At 44.0% G+C, this 12104-nt stretch overlaps 1 protein-coding gene across 3 annotated transcripts in view; it reads right to left on the bottom strand.

The window, feature by feature from the left end:
• SHISA9 (shisa family member 9) overlaps positions 1-12104 on the bottom strand; it is a 312313-nt gene that overhangs the window by 27955 nt on the left and 272254 nt on the right. For 2 of the 3 annotated variants that reach the window (XM_066382588.1, XM_066382587.1), the window contains exon 3: positions 2792-2947. The exons of the other annotated variant lie outside the window; for it this stretch is intronic. In XM_066382588.1, the coding sequence (XP_066238685.1) occupies positions 2792-2947 (156 nt within the window). The remainder of the gene's footprint in view (positions 1-2791; positions 2948-12104) is intronic. 3 annotated transcript variants of the gene reach the window in all.

Here is a 12104-nt window from a genome sequence, read left to right on the forward strand (position 1 = left end):
AATGGGTGGAATTGTTTAATTTTCTAATTTTAAAACTAGAGTGGAGCTTGGAGTCCTTATAATTCAGCTTCCTCATTTTTCAAATGAAGAAACTTGGGTCAGAGAGTTTAAGCGACCACCACAAGCCCACCTGATGTTCTGGGTATTAAAGCCACCAAGAGAAATGTATTTTTCAGAGGTATTTTTAAACTCTCCTCCTAAAAGCTGTGCAAGCCTTCCTTTATTTACTGAATTGGAGTTCTTATGAAATGAGTCTGGTTATCAGAGGTTGCCAAGCTTTTAATAGCAAACCATTTTTTAAACAACTTCTCTCCTGGGTAGTAATGATTTCATTAATGAAATGCACTTCATCATTCACACCGTGGTCACATTATTATTTAATAAAGAGCCCTTGAAAGAATGTTTATTATGGGGTTGGCACGCTATTTGTGCAGGCAGAGGCTGGACTCCTGGGTAACCCACTGAGGCAGGTAGTCCCGTGGTCAGCTCCTCACTGGACTTCCACTCATTGGAGACTCACAGGACCATCTGTGAGTCAGACAAAGACTGTGAACTCCCACAATAGTCAGAGGAAATGGATGGAAAAGAGGAGGTTTGTATCAATGATATCCAGGACTGGGGGGTGTTCCCCAAGTGAGATCCCTCAGAGTTTTTAAAAGGTATAGAGGTGCTGCTTTCTTCCTACGACGCTATTCTTTTATTCTTGTCAGAGAAAAGCTCATTCATTCATTCAACAAACATTTCAGGAGTTCTTCCTTTGTGGAAGAAAGGGTGACTCAAAGAGTATCAAATAAATTTTCATACTGCAGATTTAATTCCAAATGCACTGCAGACATTTGCATAAATCCTGCATAAATCCTGAACTCTGAAATCAAAGGACTTCATGGTAATATCCATCCATTACTTATCCAAAGAGCTATTGGGTTTTGAGGTGGAGGGGGGGAGGCTGACACTGGACCTAAGTTGAACAAATGAGCCGTTTAGGGTAATGGGACCAGCTCAAAAAGAAAAAGGCATCTAGACTGATTTTTTTTTTTTTAGCGTTCAAAGAAGAATCAAAATAAGAGCAGATACTATTTATTAACTAAATGCAAGGTTCAGAAAGGGAGCAGGCCACCAAATAGTGTCTGAGGGGTCCTCAGCTACATTGGCACAGACGCCCTGACTCCTTCCCTCCTAGGCAATGGCCCTCATCCGTTCCCAATAATATTTGAGTCTATCCGAACATGCTTAAGATGCATATGCTATGCAAACACGCAAGGGGGAATGGAGGAACCTGTGGGCCGGAGGCGCAGGGGAGGGTTGAGCTGGGTGAAACAGAGAGGACCGCTCCAGAGGTCTCAGGAAGCTGCAGATTCAGAAAAGCCCGTGTCAGCCTGCACAACCTGCGCCCTTGTATCATAAATGTGGCTCAGCCCCTCTCAGAATGCTTCCATCTGGAAGTCTTAGGAGACGGGGAGACATGAATTCTTGGAGCTAGTGCTTTGGTTTAAACACTTACTAAGCTCCTAGTATGTGCCTAGCTCTCTGCAAGGTACCAATATGGTTGTTTGGTGAGTCTGATGTCTGTAGACCGTGGCAATTAAGCATCATGGACACGTGACAGTGTCTGGGCTGTGGTTTCTGGTGGGATTGTGCAATGGGATCAGTACTGGCGCCGGTCAGCAAGTGTCCCCCACTCTGTCTCCCAGGAGGCACTGGGCAGGAGAGAAGAAAAGGGGATAAGAAGCTGAAATAAAAGAAAGCATGTGGTCCGTGGGTCGTCTGTTTCCCTAAAGTCTGACTTAGCTCTGGCTGTTGCCTTCACCCAGTGGAACTTGGCTATGAGTCCATTGTTGAAGCTCCTGGGTCACTGTCACACTCCCTCGTGCACGAGTCGAAGAATGGACTGAAGGAGGACCCGGGCTGGGAGGTCAGCGGCAGGAGTCTTGTGGCAGAAGCATAGGCTCCAGGTAATAAAAACAAAGGTTCAAGGCTCAGCTCTGTTGCCCAAAGGCTGCTTGATTTGGAGCAAGTTAAATTAACCTCCTGGAGTCTTAGTTTCCTAATCTGAAAACTGGGACAATGACTGTGCCTTCCTGTGAGGAAATGAGACTGTAGAAAAGGCCCAATGCAATGTCCCACACTTGAGGAGAATGCGGTACGAACTCCGGGCTGCCCGCCCTGGTTAATATTTACATCTGGAAGAGCAGATGCTTCCACGGACAGGACCCACTTCTCAGAGGCAGGATGACTGTGTGGATGGGGAGTGCTCCCCACTAAAGGACAAGGCATTTAGAGACTGTGTGTCCTGCATTCTATGTCTAGATTCCTCGAGGGCACATGGTGGGTGATGAAGAGGGTGAGGTGTCAGGAAGACCCAATGAGCCTTCAGATCCTCCTCCCCAGGAAACAGCCCCACCATGTGCGCTCGCCCATCCATCCTGCCCCACACAGCAAGGTAGGACTTGAGCTGGGTCAGACGGAAAGCAGCTAAGGGGCTCTGGTCCTTAGTAAACTGTATCCCAGGTAAAGAGACCCAGAATATATCAATAGGTAGAATGATAGAAAGAAAGAAAGAAAGAAAGAAAGAAAGAAAGAAAGAAAGAAAGAAAGAAAGAAAGAAAGAAAGAAAGAAAGAAAGAAAATAGAAAAAAAGAAAAGAAAGAGAAATGAAAAAAAATTTGAGAGATAGGTAAAGAAAGAGATAGATTAGGAAGATAGAAAAGAGAGTAGAAAAGAAAAGTTGGAGAGAAAGCGCTCTCGAGGGGACAGAAAGCAGAGGAGAGGGCGGGGAAAAGGCGATACTCACCCACGGCCTTCAAGGACGCGTACTTGTTGAGTTCTTTGCCAGGGGGCTGCTGTTCGTAGGGGTTGGAGATCTGGCCCAGGTTAGGGTACGAATGAGGATGGCCCATCTGCTGCAGCAAAGGGGAGGTGGGCACTGCGTTGTTCATCTGGGTGGGGTCTGGAAACGAAGAGACAGAGGGAGAAGGTCACAGGCCATGCAGGTCCTTCTGCCCAACCCGACAATATCACCATATTTATCCAGACCATCTCCCGATCCTCCGGGGACTTGAGAGAAAGGAACACAGAGGATGTGGGAACATATCAGGAAAAAGGAACACAATCTTCACCAGAGAACGGGTGAAGACCAATGTGTAAAGGCAAAAGATATGCCCAGAAAGTCTCCACTTCCTTTTAATTAACACAAGGTCTTATTACTGTAGAAACTACTTTTTTATCAAAACAATCTATGAATAAAGAGATGATCAACTTCAGTAATAGGGAAACTCAAGTCAGAACAACAAGAAGCCATTCCTTTGTCAAGAGATTGGCAGATGCCCTGGCTGGTTGGCTCAGTGGTAGAGCATAGGTCTGGCGTGCAGGAGTCCTGGGTTCGATTCCCGGCCAGGGCACACAGGAGAAGCGCCCATCTGCTTCTCCACCCCTCCCCCTCTCCTTCCTCTCCTGCAGCCAAGGCTCCATTGGAGCAAGGCCCGGGCACTGAGGATGGCTCTATGGCCTCTGCCTCAGGCGCTAGAATGGCTCTGGTTGTGACAGAGTGGCGCCCCAGATGGTCGGAGCATCGCACCCTGGTGGGCATGCCCAGTGGATCCTGGTTGGGCGCATGCGGGCCTCTGTCTAACTGCCTCCCCATTTCCAACTTCAGAAAAATACAAAAAAAAAAAAAAGAGAGAGAGATTGGCAGAAATTAAAAAGACTAAAAGACACCAATACTGGCAAACTCATAACTGGGCGGTCTCATAAACTGATTGTGGACATGTAATTTGCTGTATTTTCAGAAAGGAATCTGGGAATGGATACAGAAACATAAAGTGCATGTGTATGTTGACCAAGTGGTGCCAATTCTAAGGACAGAGCCTTCAGAAATAGAAGCATCAATCAGAATGCCAGAATATTTGTTCAGAGATGTTCTTTGCACCGTTATTTATAAAATGAAAACACACGCACATAGAAAAATAATCTGAACTCCTACCAATATGGGAATTCTTTTTTAATTTTAACTTTCATTTCTTTTATTACATTTGAGCATGTTCATTCTCTTATTCTCATTCACTACTTAAACTTGATTATATAATAATTGATATATATAGCAAATATAAATACACATATATGTAAGTTATTAACCTACCACCAAACTTAGGAACTAGAACATAATTTGTGCTCACAAAATTCTTAAATAAATTATTGTGCATCCATGTTATGTACATAATATATACATACATATGATGGACTATCACTCATCCACTAGGAAAAGATGAGATAAATATTAGCGCTATCCATATTAAACTGGATAGTTTCTTATAGTTTTACATTGTTAAGTGGTGAAAGGAAAATGTCAAAGCAAAGAAAATAATACAGCATTTTTGTTAAAGAAAATCTATGCGTATTTCTGTGGGCTATGTATGGTTTGCAAAGACAGAAAAAACATGTCAAGACACACAAACTGTATCCTGGGCGACTTATGGGAAATGAGGATCGCGGGCAGAGTGTTTCAAGAAGCTTTCTCTGAGAAAATGCTCTTTGAGTTGTGATGTGGAGATCTCGATGTCAGTTAAGTGTGGTGGCAAGTAGAAGGTGCTGAGGGGAATGTCCCAGGCAGAGGAAACAGCATGGATAAAAGCCATGAAGTCGTTGGAGGGGACACTGCTTCCTCAGAAACTGAGAGAATGCCCCTGGCCCTTAGCCAGGCATGGCGGAAGAGCAGAGTGCGAGGGTGGTGGGACAAGGTGGGGCTGGAGAGGCTGGCTGGACCCACAGACCTTGTTAAGGGTTTCCATCTTCACCCGAGAGCAGTGGGATGGATGGACAAAAGGCAAGAGTGAAATGGAAGACAGGAGTCTAGGTGACAAAGTATGGCTCCGTTCCAGGCAGGAAATACAGGGTCTTTCCAACTCCCTGAAGCACATATGCAGACCCAGGTAAACATGGCGGTAGGTGCTGGTGGTGCCCTGAAAGTTTCCCAGCACACACACCTGCTTCCCAGCCATCATGTCAGCTGCTAACAGCTCTTAGCTGCTCTTAGGATCTGAAGAATTGCTCTCTGATCCGATGGGAACCATCCCCCAAGGCTTAATGCACTCAATGCACCTCACCTCACCACCTGGGGTGGTCGGACCAATGTTTGGCTGATATTAAGGTACAAAGACCGGCCCTTTGACTCAAGGAGGGGATGAATCATGGAGCAATGGATACCACAGAGCTCCCATGGTTTGGGACAAGTTTAGCACCGGGGTTGGCAATCTTTTCTGAATGTAACCAGATTGTAAATTGTGTAGGCTTTGCCATCCAGTTACAACAGGCTCTGCTGTAACTACTCAGCTCTTCCCTTATAGCAAGAAAGCAGAATAAACATTATATAAATGATGGGTGTGGCTGTGTGCCAATAAAACTTTATTTAGAAACACAGATGATGGCTGGATTTGGTCCAATCCTGGGTCTAGACTTATACCTTGTGTGAGGGTCTTTTATCTTTAATATTTTGTTTTCTTCACAAACTTTTGTTGTATTGTTATTAACACAACAACTGTTTAATATTTTGTGTGTGTGTGTGTATTTGCATGTTTGTGTCCTGAAGGGCACTCCCTTGAGTGTCATGCCCTAAACCCCTCTCTTGAGCACTGCTTCTAGACAATTCAACCCATGACATGCATGGAATAGCTGGGCTTTGGAAACCAATAAACTCAAATAGAAAGAGGCAGGGATTTCACAGCTGAGACACAGAGATAAGGAGGGTATTTTTATCACTGCACATGCATGGGCCATCACACAAGCCCAACTGTCTAATGGAAATGTCACCAAACATAAGCCGAGTACCCAGGCTCTGGCCAGCATCTGAGGAGGCAGGCATAGCCTTCTCCTATGCTAGCTTTTTTGCTAAGATTCAGCTGGGGCAGGGGAGGCTGAAGATTAGTGAAGTAATGGTGGGAAAATATTGCATAAGGTTCAATTTTCACTGTATCCTGGACCCCAAGATCCTCTGAAAATTTCCTCTCCAGAGCAAACTGCTGGGGAGGTCAGTCTGCTTCCTCTGGGCATGTCAGACCAGACATGCTTTGTGCCCAAATGCTAGTCCAGTGGGAAGTGGCTTACTGTAAGTTCTCATTGTTGGTTGTTCAATGCTTTTTCTCATGATACATTTTTCTAATGGACAGCTACTGTTTTTGTGTGTTCACAACCACCACTTCATCCCCATCTCATCATGGGATGAGCTGCCAGTCATCGTGGCTACCTTCGTTTGCATTTCCCCAGAAGAAGCCACTGAGATAAAGACTCAAATGGAAGCCAGCACAACTGGGAGGTGACCTCAGGAAATACTAGTGAAGTGAAGGGGTCGGAGACATGAAACAGGGAAGAGGAAGAAGCAGATAGGGAATGCAATGCCAAGCAAAAGGCAACTGTTGTGAACTGGAGTTCAAGTCCACTCTGGAGTTCTGGCATGTGGGTGTGGAGTGCATGGCTCAGAATTCTGTCGTTAGGGGAACACCTCAGTGTTTATACACTAGCTCGCATGGTCACTGATTGAGGGCTGGGAGACGGTGACTCCTCAGCACTTGCACCTGCCATGTTCATGAGCAGAGTGAGCTCTACTGACCACAGAAACTTCTACTCAGAGATGTAAGAGCTGGCAGTTGGAAATCAGGCCAATACCTTACTCTTTTTTGCCACACAAGTGAGCACGTGACTTGAATCAGACCAATCACAACACCTCCTTCTTCTCATAGTGATTGGGCCAGAAATGAGGATGTGATATAGGCTGGACCAATCAGAAAATTTTTAAATATTTAATTTATTGATTTTTTTTAGAGAGAAGAGAGGGGGAGGAGGGAGGAAAGGACAGGGATGAGGAGTGAGAAGCATCGATTTTCTCATATGTATTTTGTCCAGGCGAGCTTGGGGTTTTGAATTGGTGACCTCAGGATTCCAGGTCTATGCTTTATATCCACTGCACCACCACAGGTTAGGCTGGGCCAACCAGAATTTTTGCCTGAATTTTTCTATTTAGAACCTTTGGTATCAGGGAGCTAGGAAGCCATGAAGTCAAATGAGTTTGACTCTACCACATGGACAAAACCTTTTTCCATTGTGAAGGAATGAGGACAATGGGAGAGGAGCAGAGGAGACCGGGCAGCCCCTTACTAAACAAGCTAGTGTGCTTTGGGATATCTGTCACTTGCAAGGTAGCCTTCTGACTGGTGTGGTTGTTATCTGGAAATGAGCAGAAAGGAGGTTGCCCATGGGGATCTAGGCAGGCCAGAGGATTGTGTCAGATGGAAAGGGGAGTGATTACTCAGGGGTCTTCTACGGGGCTTCCCTAGCTTTTTCAAACAGCAACTGCTCTCGTCGTGAATGAAGAAAGCTCAAGGATAGTCATAAACAGATTAACTAATGCCTTAGGGTAGGTCTCCCTTCTTCTCCTTCTCCTTCTTCTTTCTTGAAAATAGATCCCAAACACTAGCCTATCTAGTTACAGAGTTAACACCCCCTCAGCCCACCAGCCAGTGAGCCCCTCTCTCCCACCCCTTTGCTCCCTCAGTCCCAGACCTCACTCACTCGGCTCATATCTTATTTCCAGCCTGATCAGGGGAAATGCTAAACACTTCATTAAAGAAAAAAGAGCCCTGGCCGGTTGGCTCAGCGGTAAAGCGTCGGCCTGGCGTGCGGGGAACCGGGGTTCGATTCCTGGCCAGGGCACATAGGAGAAGCGCCCATTTGCTTCTCCGCCCCCCTCCCCTCCTTCCTCTCTGTCTCTCTCTTCCCCTCTCGCAGCCAAGGCTCCATTGGAGCAAAGATGGCCCAGGCGCTGGGGATGGCTCCTTGGCCTCTGCCCCAGGCGCTAGAGTGGCTCTGGTCGCGGCAGAGCGACGCCCTGGAGGGGCAGAGCATCGCCCCCTGGTGGACAGAGCGTAGCCTCTGGTGGGCGTGCCGGGTGGATCCCGGTCGGGCGCATGAGGGAGTCTGTCTGGCTGTTTCCCCCCCCCCCCGTTTCCAGCTTCAGAAAAGAAACGAAAAAAAAAAGAAAAAAGAAATCTGTAGAGATGGTCTTCACCACTTAGGACAGCCTTTTATATTGTTACATAGAATATTTAGTATTCCATTATAAAGTATTTGCTTTTGGATGATTCTACCAAGTCCTAAGCTACCTCAAGGGCAACGAGGAGTTCCTTAATGTAAGTGCGCATGGCAGAGACGGCTCACCAAAGTGCACCCTCACGAAGGAGAGACACGGCTGCCCCGGAGCGCCTGCTTCCACATTCAGAACCACGGGAAGTGGATTTCTCACAGTTTTAGATGGTCATTTGGTGCTAGCTTCCAGGCATTGAATAGTCAGAAATATTGAAACTAGTCTCAGGGCAGCAATCAAGAATTATTAAACAGACATTTGTGACTTGCTTTTTTAAATGTTACTTTCATTTTACTGAACAGGGAGATGGACCAGACCTGGCAATTCAGTTTCTCTGTGAGTTTTCCACAAATTTATCCAGCCGAGAAGGAGAAACAAAAGTGTGGATGGGAAGTCAGTCCAGACGGCACCCAAGAGGACAGAACAATGGGGTGAGGGAAGAGTGGGTAAGATCAGGGTTATATAAGGTCTACCGGAAAGTTCTGTCCGTTTTTGGAATAAAACAAAATACAAATTTTTCTTACCATCAATAAACTTTATTAAATAATATAATTGCCATTATTATTAATGAGTTCTTGCCAGCATGAGGGCAATTTGTATATCCTATTTTTGAAAAATGTTTTATCTTTTGATGCGAAAAATTGAACCAGTGCTTGTTTGATATCTTCTTCATTTTTGAATTTTTTACCCTTCAAAAAATTTTGTAAGGACAAAAACAAGTGATAGTCAGAGGGTGCTAAATCCAGAGAATATGGTGGATGCAACAGACATGCTTCTGTAGCATTTCTTCCTTGTTGAAATTCGTAACAATTACAGTGGCGTAAATGAACTTTATCAGTAGCCATGGGTACACTATGGCTTCACTCATAAGACTAACGTGAATCAACTTTGTTTTAGTTAATTTGCGACGTCAGTATGTATACATTAAGTGATAAAAATAGAGAGGCACACATGCGCCAAATAAACCTGTGCTTACGTGTCGAAACTTATTGTGATAGAAACGGACAAAACTTTCCGGTAGACCTTATAATAAGCCAATCGTGCCCCTGCCAATTGAAAGAAGGAATGTAAAGATAGATAGCTAGATAGATAGATGATAGATAGATGATAGAGATAGGTAGATGATAGGTAGATAGATAGCAAAAGACATTATATATTTTATATAAATATATATATTTGAATATATAGAATATATGTATCCAATTGAATATATACATATGCATATATTTATATAAAATATATAACGTCTTTTGCACAGTCATGGTCAGTAAAGGAATCCAGTAGGACCAACAATGTCTTGTTCTCAGCCGGATCATTTCTCTTCTAGATACGCTTCGGGCTCGCCCTGCCTCTGTAGAAAAACGCTTCCTACCCACAAAGGAAAGCCACAAGAAGACGTTCCCTGCCTCATTATACTTTTGCAACTCATTCTGATGCTTAGAAATAATTAACAAGAACGTGATGCTCTGCAATGCTGCATTCCATCAAGACCCCCCAGTCAGCAAACCAAAAGTTGATGGCATCCCTGTGCTCTCCTTCCTAAGGGAAAAAAGGGACCTCATGTAGTTGACAAACATTATTATTTTTTTTTCCCAGAGAAAGTTAAGATTCAGTTACTCTAATTGGAAGCATCTGGCAGGCTTATACCAAGGTAACCACCGTGTAAGTGTCATTATTGTGTGGTGTACCTTAGTCATCAAACAGAGAAATAAAATAAATGCAACTCAGATAGGATCAGTTAAGGTAAAAATGTTCAGTTAAAAACACTGGAATGATGCTCCGGGCTTCGCAGTGCACAGGAGACAAATAACAACTATGAGAAACTGGACCAATTTGGCTCATCTTAGAAGAAAAGCAACAACAGCTAAGTCTTTCAAGGCATATCACAAAGGAATAGCACAGAAAGGCACAAGATGGCAAAATACTATTGTTCTGTGGAGCATTATGTGCTAGTCACTTGAAAAAAAAACTTCTTTGGATTTATAAGTTTGTTTCTGTTTTGTTTGCTTACATATTTTGTTTTTAGATTCTACATAGAAGTAAAATCAGGGTATTTGTGTTTGTCTGGCTTATTTTGTGTGCCATGATACCCCCTCGATCCATCTACGTTGTTTCAAATGGTGAGAGTTCATTCATTTTCATTGCTGAGTAATATTCTATTGTATATGTCAACTGATAGTTAATGCCAACAGGAATCCCCAATTTGGGATGCAGTGAAGAAGGAAACTTGACTCAGAGCAAAACAGTTCAACTGCAATACAGCTCAGCTATGAAAATGGCACAGCTGTGAGGTGGCCCTGGGGCCAGGCCCCTCCCTGGGTAGACAGCTCTGCTCCTTGATGATCTGTTCTGCTTTTCTCCATGCAGGTCAGCTTTGCTACACTGGTCTGCTCTGCTTTGTTTGAGACAGCTTTGATGTTTCAGCTCAGCCAGGGAGACCCAGCCCTCAGTCTTTGGTGGAAGGAAAAACTGTACTCCCCCAAACAGAAAGTGGCTGGCTTATATGAACAGAAGTTCCCACCCCTGCTCCCTGGTTGGTTCATCCTCATGCAAATGAGGACTCCAAATCCTCTCAGTTTGATTGGTCCAAAAGATACTGTCCTGATCGATCATAATAAAGCCACTGTGATTGGTTAGAGCTGCACAGCTCTGATTGGATGAGGAAAGCCTCAGTCCTATTGATTGAAATAGGATTCCAGGAATTCCTTTATAGGGGCTGGCTCAGAAGGCAGAAATACAGTGCAGGCAGACAGTTCTGTGCAGAGACTGGAAGTTCAGCACAGGGGTGGGCAGTTCTGCACAGGCTTCTCCCTGAAGTGCAGCTTGCATGTGAGTCCCCTGGGCAGAAGTCGCTGTTAGGCTGTTTTTAAAAATTTGAGCCCAGTTAGCCACCAGGAGCCCTCCTTAGGAGATGTCTTTTTTCCCTCAGGATATATATATATACCGCATCTTCTTTATCCACTTGTGTATGGATGAGCACTTGGGCTGCTTCCATTCTTGACTATTGTAAATAGTGTTGCAGTGAACACAGGAGTGCATATATCTTTTCAAGTTAGTATTTTGCATTTCTTCAGATAAATACCCAGAAGTGAATTTGCTGGGTTTCATGCTAGTTCTATTTTAAAAATTTTGAGTAATCTCCATACTGTTTGATAGTTGCCAGATTTAGGGGTAGGGTAGGGGAAAGGGTGAAAAGGGGGAAGGGATTAAGCTGTACAAATTGCCAGATATAAAAACAGTCCTGGGGATTTAAAGTACAGCTTAGGGAGTATAATCAATAATATTGTAATAAATATATATGGTGTCAAGTGGGTCCTAGATTTATTGGGGTAATCATAAGTTATATAAATGTCTAGTCACTGTGTTGTACACCTCATACTAATAGTGCATGTCAACTGCAACAAAAAACTTTAATTTAAAAATAAATAATTTAAAATAACTTTTTATGCACTTTTTATCCTTTAAGCCTCAAATCAACCCCATGAGGTAATGATATAGGACAATATCTTTGTTCTTGTTTTGAAAAAGAAAATGGCTTTTTTAGATAAATTAAAATGGTTGTATAACTGATACAAAATAAGCAAAGTTCAAATCAAGTCATAGGAGCCTTGAATTCACTCCCAAACAGAACCCAAACTGCCTATACACTACCAATATAGCTCCACTAGAGCAAAGTAGATGGATATTTCTTAATGTGAGAAAACCACAAGGTAGGTTAGGTTCACATAACAAACAACAGATGCTCTATAAAGTCTCAGGAATACTTGAATGTGCTCTGGTTTAAACAGAAAATGGCGGGCTGCATGTACCTGGTTGTTGGTAAGCAAGCCAGTGAGTATTTAGCAAATGAAAGCTGTCACTTAAAACAACGCAACAGCCCTGGCCGGTTGGCTCAGTGGTAGAGCATCGGTCTGGCTTGCGGAAGTCCCGGGTTCGATTCCCGGCCAGGGCACACAGGAGAGGCGCCCATCTGCTT

The sequence above is a fragment of the Saccopteryx leptura genome, chromosome 4, assembly GCF_036850995.1.
Source record: "Saccopteryx leptura isolate mSacLep1 chromosome 4, mSacLep1_pri_phased_curated, whole genome shotgun sequence".
Classification (NCBI taxonomy): Eukaryota; Metazoa; Chordata; class Mammalia; order Chiroptera; family Emballonuridae; genus Saccopteryx; species Saccopteryx leptura.